The sequence below is a fragment of the Mixophyes fleayi genome, chromosome 6, assembly GCF_038048845.1.
Source record: "Mixophyes fleayi isolate aMixFle1 chromosome 6, aMixFle1.hap1, whole genome shotgun sequence".
Lineage (NCBI taxonomy): Eukaryota > Metazoa > Chordata > Amphibia > Anura > Limnodynastidae > Mixophyes > Mixophyes fleayi.
In genome coordinates, this window is record NC_134407.1 from 167,226,735 (window position 1) to 167,245,456 (window position 18,722).

The following is an 18,722-nucleotide window of genomic DNA, read 5'->3' on the forward strand; positions in this document are numbered from 1 at the left end:
TAAGTGAAGTAATGACCCATCAACAGCACCCTACATAGGAGGTGAACAGAGTACACATTTAACAGTATTACACAATGCACACAAAGCTATGAATAATACATAATTACCCAATACAAAATGGACCAGTCAAAACAAATTAACAGAGTATAAACAGAGAACATAGAACTGTAGATCCAGTTATTGACAAGACAGTCTCTGAACAAGCACATGGCCCCTTTGCATTCAATGTTATCATGTAATGCACTTTTTAGATCCTTTAAGTGCCTTATAATTTGCCTATTTTTATCTATCACCACAGTGACTTCCCTTTTACACATACTTGTTATTGTAAGCTAAACACAGACCATGTCCAGTGAAGTTCACACGGTAAGGCAACAAGCAGGTTTTTTCTTGTATCTTGCAGTGTCAGCATTGAGTAATACCTAGGCTAATAATTTCTGAGCTGTTGCATGTTTGTAGCTGTATTGGGTAGCATGATAAATGTAATTATTAAAAACCTCTCTTTAATTAGTGCTCAGTTAAAGACACTATAAGTTACTACAAAGTGGAGAGGGATCTTGCCAGCTACATTTATACTACCCAGAAACCCCATGGCTCAGAGCACCGATTGCCTAGGGAACGGTCGTTTATCGTCCGACTGATCCAACACTTCGCTCAAAACAGACTAGTATGTACCCAGCCTTAAACCACTTTAAAAGTTAACTAAACCCAACAAAAGAACTTGTAAAAAACAAACAAATTTCTACAAGCTGGCTACACACTACAGGTTTTTGAACCAATTATCGTGTGAAACACGCCATAATTGGCTGTTAGATCCAATGTCAAATTAGTGTGTAAGCTCCTACAATCATGTTTTATTGTTCCACAGCACATTGTATCGTTTGGTTTGATTTTATAAACGGATTAAAAATATCTATAAATGATGGAACAATGTCGGGCAAATTCTGAACAACCTCCAGTGTGTACCGAGCCTAAGGCTAGGTACACACTGGTCCGCTGACTGCACAACAAACCTCCAATCAGCCCATTTCCGACCGTTTGGTCAGATCAAAATCTACAGCACTATTTGTTAACATGGTGATTTAGCTTCCTCCTTTCACAAAGCAGTCCTCTCTTCTCTTATCTTTAACTGCTTGACATTGTTCTGAGATAAAACATTCACTAAGCAGGAGGAATAAAGGGACATATATCTCTAGATGTAAAACATATATTTACAGGTTTTGGAAACATTTCAATATGATGATGATAATGAAAACAATATATACCTAGTCAATAAAGTACAGCAAGATGTAAAAGTGTGGATTTAAGTAAATGCATAGAGAATAGTATAGGTGGAAATTTAAATATCTTAGGAAGTACATACATTGTATTTTTCAATTGTTTTATGTTTGACTAGAGGACCATGATTATCCTTTAGACAGGGACATATAAATATAAAATAGATCGTCTATTAACCAGTGGTGTAGCTAAAGGTCATAAGGCCACAACGCAAAATCTGTGCCAGCCCCCCTGAATACAGTGTACCCATGTGTCCAGTATTGCTTCCAGTATTGCTTCCTCTTACATCTTGGCGCTGCATCTCGGATATAAGGCCGCAAAGATCAATAAGAGCGCATATAACTAGCTACTAGCATTCCTCATTATTCTTATTGAAGAACTCTGATTGGCTACAGTTACCACACAGAAAGAGACTGTCAGAGTGGTAGTAAAGCGTCATAGTGTAGGTTACAACTTACAAGCGATTCTATTAATCTCTGATTGGGGAAAGCACAACAGCCTGATCACTCTGAGATGCATAATCGGGGAGAGAGTATTTTAATGAAGGGCCCACGCAAAACCAAGAGGTTGCAGCAGAATTTCCTGAGATAGATATTCACTGTAGAGTGCTGTCTAATATGGTGGCACTATATAAATAACTGATAATAAGGGAATAAAAATGTCATGTATTCAATTGTATTTGTTACTACAGCACAGTCTTGAAAGCTGCTCTCTTTAACTAGATACTATTTTTCACCAAGTGCTCCAGCAAAATGCATTCATAATAAGTTGCTATATAGTCATTACTGTTGTTATTGTTTTACCTTTGTTCCAGGTTGTCCTTGAATTCCTGGAGACCCTTGTTCACCTGGATATCCTGGCAAACCCTGCGGCCCATCCATTCCTGGTATACCTGGTGGTCCTGTCGTGCCAGGGCTACCTTCTGGTCCTGGTAGCCCATGAAAACCTTGTGGTCCTTGAGGCCCCTGAGGCCCTACTGATCCCATTAATCCTTCTGGCCCTTGTGAGCCTTCAATGCCGTTATGTCCTGGTGGCCCTGGAAATCCTCTTGGACCTGGGATGCCCTCAGCTCCTTGCTCGCCTCTTGGACCTGAAGATCCTGAGGACCCTGATTGCCCAGGAAGCCCTGGGGGACCAGGTGGACCTTGTGGGCCTTCAGGCCCTTCTACTCCTGAAAGCCCCTGGATACCTGGAAGTCCACGTTGTCCCTCAGGCCCCGGAGGACCTGTGAGTTTTGGAACCTGCAAAAATTATAGTTAAACAATATAACATAATTGCTAAATATGTGGAAAATCTTTGGTCTAAAATAGTAAATGCTAATTTTCTAGTACATCATTCACTAGCTACCAAGTTTAATGTCCTCTCCACTATACCATATGAAGAGCCAATTTCTGACTGCAATTTTAACTGGTGCAGGTATATGGGCACCAGAAATATTTATCTTTAAATTACTATATTTCTAGAATTCATAATCCCGATACACCTTTATTTACTGCAGTCAAAGTTGAAGCAAGAAATGGCTTCACTTCCCAAAAGTGTCCTTTTAATTACATTTATAATATCCATTCATGTTCATCATATTTTGTTACCTTTACCTCATCCAAATCCTTAAAGTTCATGGTTCCAAGATGACCTGGAATTCCTGGTGGGCCTTGTGGGCCTTGCAGGCCAGGTGAGCCGGGTGGTCCAACTGATCCTCTCTCCCCAATCCTTCCTGGGCTGCCTGAAAGTCCTGGTAACCCGGGATCTCCTTTGTCTCCCTGTTAAATACACAAGCTCAACTTATGTTTAAAGTTCTATTGCCTTTTAAGTCTGCCTTAAAAGTGGACCTTCCAATACAGTGGCATTGGGACCAATATGCCAAAAGGAAAAGTAGGAGACAATTTTAAAAAAGGCAAAGTGGAAAGAGTATACGATGGTGCTAACGGAATATTTCTTCTTGCGCCTGCATCACTGACCTTTGGTCCTGGGGGGCCCGGTAATACAGGACAGACACAATTAAAGAGATTTCCCTGAAAAGAGAAGTAAACTTGTTACATTTAATGGTTTAATAGCCATAGATCATCACACAGATCTTTTTGATGGGCCTGCCTGCCAATGAGGCAGCATTATGCACATCAGGTTTGTTCAGATACTTGATATTACTTTTTCTAGACTTGTTTGAGATTCATTAATACCCAACTGCCCCACAGTCGGTTTTATTGTTGGTTTTCCATGTATACTGGATGCCAGCGATCCTATAGAGAGAGTGAAAGACAGAAAAAAATTGAGGATAAAGTACTAAATGCAGAACAAAAGTATGTTAATAAGTAGGAGTGGAAACAGATTAAAAACAGACATGAAACAATAAATAAGTATAAGATATATCTATAGCATGCAGAGTGGGATATTGAAGAAGAATGGGAGAATGAAGGATAAATAAACAATTCAGAAAGAAGAATAGAGAGATCTGGTCTGTTTATTAATAAAGAGCCCGATTTATAGTTGGATACAGAAATACATGCAGAGCCTTGAAAGCAAAAATGCTTCTGCACACTTGTTTCTCTGTTTGTATTTTGAGTTGCATGCACTTTAAAGTCCAGTATAAAGAAGTATCAGGTGGCCATTATTAGTTGAGTGGCAAGAGAAGACTCATCAATTGAGAATGATTCCAGCGGGAATAGTTATAATTTATATGGGGTTTTTTTCCTATTTGGATTATAAAGAAGATTTTCATGTGAATTACTCATGAAGATTTTTTTTCTAAAAGAGAACGGGGACATTTTCAATAAAAAAAACATATTTAACTCCTCTATGTCTCTGTGTTGATTTACTATTTTCTATTTCACCTGCTGTGAAACTACATAGTCCACGAGAACACTGAGAGCCATGAGCATGCTGGTGCTTGTGGTCAACAAGTTTCAGCGTGTACTTACAGCTAATGGGATATGTAGAATGTCAAAACAACAGGAGTCATCCCAGTGATCCAATCTTGTGAATTTACTGTATGTCATCTCTCATTAGCGTTAACCAGCCACGGCTATTAGCGCTGGTGCTGGGTTTTTCCCCCACCTTTTGGGGGTGCCATGTCGATATATTTAAAGATTATTGTTATATGTTTTTTTTTACACTTGTCATCATCAGCGCCATCAGCATGTGTCTATAAAACAGGGCTCGAATATATCTGCAAAAGAGACAACTCCTTTCAGGAGCTTACCTAGAATAGGCTGCATCTCCGGCAGGTGTACCACAGTTGCATGTGCACACCCTTAGTGTACATAAGATGCACTTGCACACTTGTGATCCACCTCTCCAGATGTATGAGTCCTCAAGTGCAACTTACGTTGCACTCAAAATTCAACGTTGATTTACTGCATATATGCAGTATATCAACATGGAATGTTATTCCTAACAGATAAACTGACGTGCAACTCTAAATCAGGCCTTTATTTTCTTTATTATAATAGATTGGTCAAAGACAATTACTGATTGATAGCTATGGGTTATTGCATATTTGCACAACTAGGAAATAACTTTCTCTACAAAATAAAAATACTATTTTTCAATCATTCGTGTGAGTTTTTAGTGGAATACTTTGTCTATTGTTCTCACCAATATCCTTGCGAGTGGTAAAAACTTCCTTCACATAAGTATGGAAACCATCTGAAGGTGGAGAGGGTGATGGCACCAGTAAAATTGATCCTTCCGTACTAGCCTATGTGCAACGAGAAACAATTATTATCATATATCTATTAATGTTTTCCATATATACACACTTATTTATGCTGTATTTATTATTACTGTGATATAGGTTCATGGCATGTTCAAGAGGATGGTATCTAAAATATGATTTTTTCTTTTTCTACATTGCTGGAGATCTATAATCAGATATTTAATATGTTTATACCCATTCCTTCTTTAATATCCCACTTCACATACTATTGATATATCAAATATAGGTGGCACAGTAGTTAGCATTGCTGTCTCACAGTGCTGGGGCCATAGGTTAGATTCTGACCACAGTGCGGTGTTTGCAAGTGCTCCCCATGTTTGCACGGCCAGGTGCCCCAGATTCTTTCCCCAATCCAAAAACATATTGATAGGTTAATTGGCCTCTAACACATTCCAGAGATAATTACCTCTGGGATGTGTTAGTGTGTAGCAGAGAATTTAGGGGTCTTTTTAGTAAGCTGCATGAGACAAAAATCTGGAGAGAATGGCCATAGCAGCTCTTCTTTTAATTTATCAAGGGGTTATAGCAGGAGAAATCAGAGATTTCAGCTTTAACCTTTTTAAAGCTGGTCACTGAAGTCCCCATAGACTTTTATTGGGACTGCGATCTGACAACATCTGAAGATTGCGTTAGCTTACTTTTTAATGGAGTCCATAGGTCCCATCACTATTCGCATGCATGGCCTTAGTGCAATAGCCACACAGGGGTCAGAGCCTCCATTTGCCAGCAGTGTTAGGCTGATGGGGAAGGACTTTCTAGTTAGATTCAGAGGGGTTCGCCAAGGTTTGCCAATGAGCTCTGGCTTGATAAATTCCAGTGGTAGTGCATTTTCTATCGCTGTTATACAAAATGATTCTTACTGTTGCCCACTAGCCACTAATTATAAATAGACCCTTTACACCGTAAGCTCCAAAGGGGCAGGGATGATGTGAATCGGTCCCTGTACAGCCCTGGGCAATATGTAGGCATTATATAAATAAAGGGTAACAATAAATAAATAATAAATTAGAAAAACACTTCTAAACTAAGTGCAAGCATGCATTGTCTCATGCCGTAGTATGTAACTTGTTTGTGCCATGATACCCTCCATATACAGCACTGTTTAATGTAAGCGTTTTATAAATAATAATAATAATAATAATAATAATAATAATGTGTAGCAAACTATAGCAGACAAAAAATCTAGTGCAAGTTATTTCCTGAAAGAAAAACTGTGATTGGTTGCTTTCTGATACTGCATATTTGCACTTAGTTAGTAAATAACATCCATCAGTAACATTTTCTTGGAATTGTTTTGCATTCATGGTTTCCATGTGTTACTATAACTGGGCAAAGGAGTATGTTACTATATCTGTGCAAAGAAGGAGTGGGTTGCTAGCTTATCTGAAGACTTTGCTCCTTCTTTATTTCTGTTAATTGTTCCTGAGATTACTGTGACTACAAAAATGTCTCACTTGGGGCTGGGTTTAGTGACCTGATCTGTAAATTCATAGGGGTCAGGAGGCCTCAGAATAATCTCTTATTTTATACAGTGTCAGCAACCATATCTGGGAGAAAACAACAGAATATATAATTCATACCTGCAGATATAAAAGTATCAGGGTCATTTCAAAGTAAGGAATTTAAGTTTCTAATGTGTGGTGCTGTATAGATGGACATTCATGCACTATGATCCCCATCATCCCATCATGACCTGTTTACTGAACTTGGATACTTCAATACAATTTGGTCTGTAGGTTCAGATTGGGATCTTTCTTAATATTGCTTTACACCACCTTACCTTCCTCTTAGTTTGGACATTAACATAGGGCGTAGTAGTTGTAGATTTTATAGCACGAGTAGTCCCTTTCTTAGGGGTTGGATGTACAGTCTCCTTGTTTACTTCTGGTTCTTGCGGTCTAGCTGAAGATGAAGCAGGATGTTTTTGTTCTGCTTTCTTTTCTTCTTCCTTCACCTCTAGAGGATCTACTATGTCATGGTTTTTCCCTGTAAGGCCCATGGGACCAGTTGTAGGTCGGATAGTCTGCTCCTTGTTTGTAGACAGTTCTGTGAATTGAGTTTTCTTTATCAGCGTAGTAGGATGCTTAGTAGGGATTTGAGTCTCTGCAATGTCATTAGGAAGTTCTCTAGGATGAGAGGTCCCCAGCAGAGGGGGGCTGGTAAGTTTGAAGCTGCTGTCATCCCATTCATCCTCAGCAGAGTCTGCATCTGAGGAAATGTAGAGGTAGCATAAGGATTATCGGGAAGCAGAAGAATCAAACATTTACTTTACAGTTTATAGAAACAACCAGAAGAGTATAATGAAAGAAATGTTTAGGAAGGGACCGATCAAAGCAAAAACTGGTGAATAATAATACTAATATGGATGGTTGATGCTACAAAGTAGAGTCCAATGTTATAAGAGGCTTAGAGATGTGTAAATATTCCTAATGGTGCATATTGTCCTTGGAAGGGATTAAATCTGTCAAAGGGCTGTAATAATGAAGCCATGTCGCAGTCTGAAGAAATTTTTGTCTACTGACCCATTTTTGTTTATCTGAGTTTTTCATGTAGAAGTTCATCCTGCATAAATTGTAACCATTCATTTACTTCCACGAAAGCTTCCTATGGGTCCATGCAGTCACACCCCTCCTAGGGGTAAATGTATCAAGCTGTGATTTTCCAGCGGTTTTGAAAAGTAGAATGTTGCCTATAGCAACCAGTCAGATTCTAGCTATCATTTATTTAGTACAAACTAAAAGCTATAATCTGATTGGTTGCCATAGGCAACATCTCCACTTTTCAACCCGCTAGAAGCTCGCAGCTTGATACATTTACCCCCTAGACTGCATAAGCAGAATGGGCTTTAGTCAAAGCTGGAGGCTGCGGAGGCCAAGCAGTCACAAATGCTGAAACTGCACTCGCAGTCTGGGGGGTAGGGGACAAAAAGTGGCAGCACCAGGGCCGGAGATTACTCTCAGTAGCCAAGACTACATACAAATTTTTAATGCAGATTTCTGCAGAAAAAGAATACAAATGCTAGTATCATACATTTTATAAAACATGCTACCTGAGACTGCTGCCTCTGTTTACCTTGTTATAAATATCCTGTCCCACAAGCATGATGGCTTCTGACAGACTTTCTCAATCATTGTTTTTTTCACCTCTGTGTGATGAAAAATGTTTTCCAAGTGCCTTCTAAAGAATGTCTATTTATTTAAAGTAACCACTCATCTAGGTTTATCCCAAACCAGTCTTTATATGTTTAAATATACCCCTCGAATATGCACGTTTTATTCTTTAGTAAAAATGTAATGTTATTTTGAGTTACATTTAACAGACTACGGTACCACTTTCTGAATTACCCCATGGGTATACTACACATATCATAAACAGCCCAGCTATTGAGGATTCCGGGAAAGCTGGGCTGCCCAGCAACACTTTGCAACGGCCTGGTTGCAAAAATATTTGCAGATTTCTACAGTAGCACTACATGAACTACACAAGGCTATGTTATCGATATGACTAGGCCGGTACCATTGTCCTGACTACTCCTAGAACCTCTTCTTCACTAGCACCACCAATCTCTTGTAAGCAGTGCACATAAAAACATGTATACATGCAGTTTCCATATGAACATGGTCTAATAAACCTGGACAGTTTGAACCATTCTAGGTTTACAGATATGATGCCAATTTTAGACACTGCCTCTTTTTTTAAAAAAAATTCTCAGTAATCTACAGCCTTTCATAGTCCCATTCCATACCTGTATCCTGAACAGTGTGATGTGCAGTTGTGGTTGTCTCCTTTGCTTTGTTCCCACCAAATATCCACCACTGTGTGTTTCCTGGTGATATCAAACCTTCCAGTATGAAGAACAGTAGCAGTACACTCCGACAGCCAGTTCCTGCCATTGCAGGTGAGGGGGTGGTGAGTCTCAGCTGCTCCAAACTGTTCTGTCCTGAACCCTAGAACAGACTTATTCACTAACTGTATACAACATAACTGTGTCAATAACCTTTAGCACCTTCTGTTCTTATCTTTTCATTACTGCAACCAGCATACGCCCTGAGTTCACTCTTCATCAGCCCAGGACATAGAATGGAATCAGTGCCCTTCCCTCAAGAGCTATAAACATACACTGATATATTGACTGAAGCTCATCTCTGTACTGCGGATCCAGAGACTGCAAAACAAGGACCATTATTTTGACAGGTTGCCTTCATATTACATGCATAATTCATAGCATGAAGTCCAGGGGATAAATTTCTTTTGGGTTTGAAAAGTGGAGATGTTGCCTATAGAATCCAATCAGATTCTAGCTATCATTTTGTAAATGATAACTAGAATAAATGATGACTAGAATCTGATTGGTTGCTATAGGCAACATCTCCACTTTTCAAACGTGCCGGAAACTCACAGCTTGATACACTTAACCCCAGATCTATAAAGAAGATATTCAGTCTCCAGAATCTTTTAATTGTCATCTTTCTCAACTACTAGTAAAGGCACTGGCAATTTCTGAGATACTCAAACATAACTATGTAAAGGGGGTATTTTCAAAGACTGTGACGTTGCCTCGCACCTTAAAATGCCCTATGCTCTGTGGTGTCAGAATTTGCTGGCGCTATATAAATAAATGATGATGATAATGATGATGATGGTGTTTTCAAAGACCATGAATTGGACATAGACCTTAAAATGCCCTAGACTCACTTTTCAAGAAGCATTGTTCAGTCTATAAACGAGCCTTAAAGAGATTTCAACTTTGTATACAGGTGCACACTTAGGGAGAGTTTCCAGTTACCAGGAACTCCCCACCCAGGCCAGAGAATGAGGTAGTTGGGAACCCAGGCCTGTGCATTTTTATTAACAAAATAGTTTAAGCATTTTCACACTTTCTAGTGACTCAGGGGCAAATGCAGGATTTCTAAAAGTAGTTGTCCAAATTATTACCATAGTAATGTAGTAGCTTGCACTACATATAGCTCCATTAAGCCCAGGGCCATCTTAACAACATTATGGGCCCCCGGGCAAAGCAGTGCACCGGGGCCCCTTGATATAGATATAGATATATAGAGATAGAGATAGATAGATGTACTTGCTCAGTGACCCTTGAAGATTTTTTTGCAAGTTTTTTTCTTTTGCAGGATTATTTATTCTCATTAAGAGCCGTGTCTATGGGACCCCCTTGCCGTGGGCCCCCTGGGCAGCTGCCCATCGTGCCCAATGGAAAAGATGGCCCTGATTAAGCCATCTTGTTGCTCTTCTCTGTAGAATTAGTACTACAGCTGTGGGTTGAATGGAGGAACCAAGCAAGCTTCAGACCAATGATGGTGGGTTTCCGGGTGACTGGAATCCGCCCTGTTATGTACGTCTAGTCGCTATCCAATAACGATTGTCCACTTCCAGTTATGTGGTTCCAAATCACAATGCGATTTAATAGCAAAAAGCAGCAGAGTAACAATTCAAATAAAATAAGTACAGCCATTACTTACGCAGACGCCCTGGATCCAGAATACAGTCAGTCAGTCCTGAAGTCTTTAGTCAAAGAGACTTTCTGTTGGTCCCAGAACTCCTGCTTATATACAGTCAGTGATACAGAGAAAACAATACAGATGATTTGGCATGTTTCCATAGGTTTAGGTCTTAGGACAGTCCAGTGTAATGCAGGTCATTGGCCAGTTCAAACAATGCCCTCCAAGGGTGGGGGTCAGCTCTCCAGAAGATGCATACTAATCTTCCCGCCGAAAACTAGTTCAAACTGGTCTATTTACATTATACACACAATACCATTCTGATAATTTATTCCCTATAATCCATATCTAGCATACGCAAGTTGTGATCCTTTAGGCGATTGAACCGGGTGTCTGCGGATAAATAGGAGATTAGAATGATACTAGACATAATTTGTTTCCTGTGTCCTGAACCTTAGATCTCACTAAAGTGTATATAACATTATAATATTTAACTATAAACTCTGCTACATTTCATTATAAATAACTATGTGTTGCAACTATGTTTAATATGAACTAATTACAAGTGTATGTGTTCGTGTAAATGTATGTATAAGTGTTCGCACGGGTTCTGGTTACGCTCCTCCACGCCGTAGAGTGATATTCACATAATTTCAGATATAAACAATCAGATTGACAGATATTACTTTGAAATGACCATACCCAATTATTTGACTTTGACACCCCAAATGCATGAATGTGACAGGACCCTCCCCTGGGATCAGCCACTTTACAGCATTTCCCACCTACCTTCACCACTGTGTGCACCAGTACAGCATGTTGCACGTTGGTCACTCACCATTTGACATTCACATCCAATGTGAGTACACAGCAAGAGAGGAACACAGAAGAGTCTGCCTCTGCAACGTATGGAGCCAGATGGGAAAGGGTAAGTGTGGGGTGTGAGGGGACTGTACTGTGTGGGAGCATGAGCTGTTAATTTAATAGTTGGGTGAGGGTGTGAGGTAATTATTATATTGGTGGGGGCTATTTATTGATGGTAGTGTCTATTAAACTTCAATAGTGGAGTCACAGTAGTGCCTATTAATTTAAGGCAGGGTGGTTTAGGGGCTATTAAATGGATGTGGGGCTGAGTCTTGGCTAAAAAGAGGTTTATTAACTGTGAATAATAATTATTTAATGTCAGGGCTGGTGGTTGGAGGGGACAGGCTTATTTATTAAATGTGAATGCCTACTAATTTAATGTCAGGGCTGGTAGCAGTTAGGCCTACAAGGCTGGTTTGGGGAAGGGAAGCCCTGTTCACTCATTACTAGGCTTTCCATAATTCATATTCAACATTCCAGGATCCAGAAAATCAGCAAATGAGCTTAAGATACATGCAGCAGCAGGTAGTAAATACACTTCCTAAAGTAATAGGAGAGAGAAGGACAGTTTGCCAACTGTCCTGATTCTGGTGGGGCAGTCACAACTTTAGGTGACTGTTCCACTCAGGACTCTGTCCCAACTGCAGGTACATTAGGAAGGTATGTCCCTTGCCACACTGCTCTGCTCGTGACAGGAGGGCTATGCTCACCTAACAGTAATGCAAGCAGCATTGACCGTGTATTTGAGGATTGTGGGAAGTGTTAGGAAAGCTGCATAGCATGGTCTAAACTAATAGCTATGTACTTTGCATATTGGCCATGCCCACTCTGGTGGCATGATGTGGAAACCCCACTCCAGAAATCCTGTGTTTGCCCCATGTCCTACTCTCTTTAACTACTGGTACAATAATATAATCCAATATATCTTGTTATTATACTGTCAGGATGAGTTCTTACCATGTCTTCTGCTATAGCTTATTCTTTATGAAATGTGTCTTTAACACCACAGCACAGGCAGGGCCATCTTAACAGCATTATAGGCCCCCCGGGGGGCAAAGCACACAACCACTCACCCAATTATGTACAATTAGTATGTGTACGTTGTTTTTGTTCAAAATATGTATTCGCAACAGCAAGATCGCATGCATAGATAACAGCTGATACTGAGGTGATTAGTCCACCTAAACATTTTTATAAAGAGGGTTTGAAGGTTCTGAATAAATCTCCCGGAATAATATAATGAAAAGTTTGCAAGCCTATGGGGCCCCTATGCAACTGCCCAGCGTGCCCATGTGTTAAGACAGCCCTGAGCACAGGGACACATGCACATAATATCCTGATCCTTTGCATGAGGAAATAGCTGATAGGGGTTTTTTCTCCCACTTCTACTTTTGTATCAGCAGTAGTTAGTGAGAAGTGAGTGGTAGTTCTAATTGATGGACGTTAACATTCAGGGTGTAAAAAATCTCTTATTTTTATACTTTTCAAATTGTCCTTCTATATTTACATAAAGATGCCTATATGCGCTGAAGTTTTGAGAGCCAAAACAATAAAACTAAGTTACCTTGAATTGGGCATACTTTAAAATAAACAACAGCATTTGAAAAACATTTTGATCAGGAAAGTATTTAGTCTGAAAAATGAACATTTATCAGTTAAGTGCCTTCCGACAGCAGATGTTATATATGTGGCTCTGCGGTAAACAGACAGAAACTTTCCCCCAAATTCTGCTTTGTCTGTATTCCCTTTATAGTTGAAATATACTTTTTTCAATTCATTTTTTAGCACACAGAAAAAGAAAGTAGAAGAATGAGAGAGGAAATTGAAATAAAAAGTAAATTTTACCACAATACAACAAAATGCTAGAAAAAATAAGCGATGACAGACATTTACTTTCACACATAGGCAAATAAATTTGATCATACTGTAGCTTTTGCACTGTTTCAAAATAAAACAGCAAACTGCTTATTTAAGAATAGTTATGTTTTAATTGTATACATGTATTTTATTACAAAATAAGAATGAAGTAACACATATGCATAGTATTCAGATTAAATAATTGTCAGGATAAGATTACTGTGGTATACTTAGTATACAGTATTAAATATTCACTCAATATAATCTTCTGTTACCATAGTGAGGTCATGAAGAGTTTTCAGTACTCAGTTTGTAATGTGCATTGAAGTTTTAAAATCTGTCAATAAAAATATAATATGTTATATAAAGCAGATCCAGCAGGGGGAGCCAGGCAACCATCCTGACAGCAGAATCTTTGGATCATGATGCAGAGGTATATGCAAGTGGACAAAACAGTCACAATTTTCTAACAGGGTGATTGTCCCATACGTATGTGGTTCCAAGTTTGTATACTTGGAAGGATGGTTAGAACCGTGTCTTCTCAGGTCAGAATGGTTTGTTCTTTTGAAACTGTTTCACCAAGCCAGTCAGGATTTCAAGCCCCTCCACAAGTCCATCCCCTGTGGCTGCACAGCACCCTTGGACGTGCCACTGGTGTCCATGTATCTTCATCAGCCCCAACTCCTCTGCCAAATCTGCGGAGCTCCTGGCACCTGGAAGATCTTGCTTATTGGCCATAACCAAGAAGGGAACTCCTCTCATTTCATCATTTTCCAAGATAGCAATGAGCTCTGATTTTGCCTTCACAAATCTCTCTGGGTCAGCACTGTCCACCACAAAAACAAGCCCATCTGTATTCATGAAGTAATGTTTCCACAGGGCTCTGATCTTGTCTTGACCTCCTACGTCCCACACAGTAAAGGTCACATTACGGATGGGTTCCACAGTCTCTACATTGAATCCAATGGTGGGTATCGTACAGATTGTCTCATTGAACTTCAGCTTATACAGGACCGTGGTTTTTCCAGCAGCATCTAGACCCAGCATCAGGATCCGAGCCTTGGTACCAGAGAAGTTCATTAGAGCTTGATAGAGGCTGCTCAGGAATACACCCATGGATGCAGTAAATGTTCTTATTCCTTTCTGTAAAAATCTGTTTGCTCTCTGCAGCTGTGCATGGATTTTTAAAACTTCATTTCTATATATACAGGTTTCCTTCACTGGCCAAACCCATGTTACTTAGTAACAAGGGAAGCCTGAAAAAAACTTCCTGGTTGCTTTGTCACTCTGTGCTGTGTTGGAAGATTTCTGCACAACCTGTTGTGACAGCGACACTGGTGAGAGATCACAGGAAGTGACCTCAGAATAAAAACAATACTGCTGTGAGATAGTTGATATAGAAACATATATATTAAGTCATAAATCATTTATTACAACAGCACAAATAAGGGGCATTATACTCAATGTTATTTTTGCTTGCATAAAGTGACATATTAGCAGTCGCCTACAGTGGTAAAACACTGTTCTACTCCTGCAGTTACACAGAAGCAAAGATCTATATTAACCCCTTCACCACTGAGGATTTTCTCACCCCTGTACTGAGCCTATTTTACTTTATGGCCTGGTCACATTATAACATCAATATCAGTAATATTTTATGCAGTACCCCAAATTATAATTTGTTTTATTGAAAAGACTTTGAATTTTCAGAAAATACCATTAATCTGTTTATACATCCTGTCACAACAAAGAATTTCTTAAAAAAATGGCTAAAAAGTATTTTTTAAATTTAAAATTGAAAGAAAGTGAACTAACAGCAAATATATATATTTTTTCTAAACACCGCCAAAAAATACTTTGTGTTTCTTGCTTTAGCATCAATCCATCTTTCCAAAACATCAAAAAGCAGCATTCTACATATAGGTTTTCATAATAAATATCTGCAATTGAAAATGTACGGTCTTGAATGAAATACACAAAAAGTGTGGGAATAATATAGGTAGCCTATATTTAAAAATAGACAATTTAAAGCATCAAATGACGATACCCCTGTGTTTACTGAATACTAAAGCCAGGATAGGGGTGATCTGAGCATTAGAACCCCAACCATCTTACTGGACTTACTAATGGTTTCTGTAGTATAAGATGTTAATGACCGGTGATCACCAGACATTAACAATCATGAGAGCACATCATTGGAAAGAGGGGACTATCCTCTTTCAAATGAGGGGTCAACATAGTTTTTTGGAGCCAGGATGGACATTACAAAACCCCCCTCACTGTGTGCTCATTAACGATTTCTGCAGTCTATGGTACTAATGTCTGGTGATCACATGTGATCATCAGATAATAACTACTAAGGGGCGTATTCAATTGTTGCTCCGGCCGCCGGAAGAACGAGCGCGTTAAAATTATTGCCGTTTATACGGTAATTACTCGCTGAATTTCACCTGCGAGATGAAATTCAGCGAGGTAAACTACCGTATTAACGGTTTTTACGCGCAAGTTTACGGTATAAACGGTAATAGTTTTAACGCGCTCATTTTTTTGCGGTCCGGAGCAACAATTGAATACGCCCCTAAGAGACCACATCATTAGAAAGAGGGGAATGCCCACTTTCAAATGAGGGTGCCTCTGCGTTTATTGCAGCCAGGGTGGGGGAGATCCTTTTAAAGTTGTGGTCAGTGGCAAATTCCCCAGAACTTGCCTTTACCATACAGAAAATACAAAATGCTTATAGAGAATTTTCACTGAAAGTGCTTTGAGGTTTGGCAATTACTCTTTAATTCCGATAGGCTTAATCCACAAACCTATACGTATAATCATTAATGATTTGTGATAACCCTTTGTCCCGGGGATTAACTTGCAAGCTGCTTTTATAAGCAACGCTGACATATGATATTATCTGGCAGACTAGCTACACAAGATAGGAATTTCCTGCTTGCTCTGTCACTTCGTGCCGTGCTGGAGGATTCCTTGAATATTGTTTTATTTACAGTGAACAGGAAGTGACTTCATAAAAAAAACAAAACAGCAGGATTCCGAATACAAAACAAACTTTATTGTAATCTATATTTACACAAAGAATTCCATAATTCTGGCACAGACAATAGAACACATTCTACTAAATTACATACATGATCATCATCACACTGCCATTATATATTAACTATACTCACATTATATCCTTTATTAGAAGAAGAAAGTGGAAGGAATCTATCATCTTCATTTATTTATATAGCAGTACCGTGGCACTGTACAAATAATATTTCACATCATTCACATCGGTCCTTGCCCCATTGGAGCTTACAGTCTCAATTTCCTTAGATACTCACCAAATGGAGGTCACTGGTGTGTTTTCAGGCTGTAGCAGCTGGATAGTTTTAAAATTGAGAGGGACTAAGTCAGACTCATCTAGGCAGTGGTCCTAAAGTAGTAGTAGGTTGGATTTTGATATGAGACCTTACAGTTACTTATAACTGCAGTGTAAATATGGTATATTAATTGAATCCATTGATAAGTTGAGTTACTAAAGTGTAAAATATGAAGTCAAAATGTCTGTTGTGTATGTATTCAGGGACTCTGCACATTCCAGTGTGAGAAGATAGCAGTGTCGCCTGTGGCAGCTTCAAAGAGCTCCTGCTGTGAGCTATATCCTGACACAAGTTAGTTTTTGGACACCGGAATAGACCTTTAGGAACCGCTCAGCAGGTTGTCTGGCTCAAAGAGGCCATATGCTGACTTGGCTATAATTTTATATAGACAAAAGAAGTCAGTTTTAAAATATGCCACAATAAAATTAGTGATCAACCACATATTCCTCAATAGCATGATGAAAGGCAGCTCATATATCAATTTAAGAATTCTTCCCCACAGTGAAGTTAAGGAAATGAGTATAAGCTCTACGAATACACGGTATTTAGGCCTGTTTAGTATCAAAAGATTGACAAATTCATAGGGGATTTATTAATAATAAAATTGGGTCTGTGTGACGTTCCAAGTTAGGTCACATAGTAGAATTGGGTAGTAAATCAAACAACATGCAAATGGTGATTGAAAAAATTATAACAGACCACAACCGCCAGTAGGTGGGAAGGTGTAAAGGTGTCTTTAAAAAGCTGAGACCAGTTACAACAAATTTGCAGTCTTTTGGGAAATTCAATTCACATTGATAAGCTGTCCATGTTCCTAGCCAATTTCCCATGGCACAGATTATACAACTCATGTAAGTTATACTCTGAATGTAACCCTTTTTATTTTAAATTGTTTTGCTTGTGTATGTTATATCAGTTGTTTATTAAATGTTTTTCTTTATATCTGAATGCCCTGTACTTTTGTATATTAAATCTATAATTAAATATGTGGCGTCCTTGATAACGAATCCATTAGCCTGTTAAGAAGAATATATCTCGACCAAGTTAACTCTTTGAATGTCGGTGTGTGATTTGTTGATACATTTGATTAACAAGCTCAGTGTGTACTTGCATTTACATTTGTGTAACAATATGGAGGTGTGAAGATTTAACCCTTTGTTTGCTGGTATGGGTTTTGTTAGCCTGTGGGTAGCTAGAAGCCTTGTGTGCCAGTGTGGGACAGTATATTGCAGGCCCACCTTAACAACATTATGGGCCCCCAGGCAAAGCTGGGGGCCCCATAATATATATATATATATTTATATCTCACTTTTTTTTTATATGTGCTCACTCATCGTTCCCTAAACTTACCTTTCAATCGCCTTGTTCTCCGAATGCGATCCCCTTCTCTTCTTTTTTCTTAGTCCTCGCTCCGTTCTGTGCTCCTCCGTGCTGTGCTCACAGTGAATGAAGTCATCATGCCCGACATTTACTGCGAGCGCAGCATGGAAGAGGGGACCAGGGAGGGAGCAGGATCACCACCTGACCTTGCCACCTGCCCTGAACCGCAACAGGTAAGTTTTTTTTATTGTTTGTTTTTTTTACATAATTTTTTATTTTCATTGAGAGTCCTGCGCTGGGCCCCCGGGCACCTGCCCATCGTGCCCAGTCGGAAAGATGGCCCTGGTATATTGGGGTCCTATTGCCCGTATTCAATAGGTGGTGGCAAACCTGAAGTGTGTAGGGGTGTAAGCGCTTTTTGAAGGGTGATTCAGTAGTTCTATAACCTGTGTGATAGGTAGAGAGAGACTGAGGGATGGAATCAAAAACCTCATACAGCAAACAGCCAAACTCACGGCAGCTGGGAGCAAGTTCGTAACATGAGGTTTTTACTGTTTCCACCCTGTGTTGAAATATAGGAGCGCCACGCTTCGTCTCCTACACTGTGCAGCCTGTTTCCCTGGTGATCTAGTGCATATGTCCCCGCTAGACACCCTATAGGAATCACACAATATTCCCAAAATTGGATTAGATAGATATATATATATAAGGGTGTTTCAGCGCTGCTGACTGTAATCACATAACTATATCCTATACTATCACAATGAGAAAAAAATAAAATAAAATACTTATATGTGGGGGTAGATCCTTAGGTCACCTTGTTCTTCCCTCATCATCATCCTCATCACTGATGTCATATAA

The 18,722-nt window shown here is 39.3% G+C and overlaps 1 protein-coding gene across 1 annotated transcript; it reads right to left on the bottom strand.

Annotated features, from left to right (window-relative positions):
* Window positions 1-13,275: 13,275 nt before the first annotated feature.
* Window positions 13,276-16,136, bottom strand: LOC142094705 (uncharacterized). The gene is made up of 2 exons (XM_075177125.1): window positions 16,061-16,136; window positions 13,276-14,501 (listed from the first exon to the last, which is right to left on the bottom strand). The coding sequence occupies exon 2, from the start codon at window positions 14,281-14,283 to the stop codon at window positions 13,714-13,716; it is 570 nt and encodes a 189-aa protein (XP_075033226.1). The 5' UTR covers window positions 14,284-14,501; window positions 16,061-16,136; the 3' UTR covers window positions 13,276-13,713.
* Between the last annotated feature and the right edge of the window lie 2,586 nt (window positions 16,137-18,722).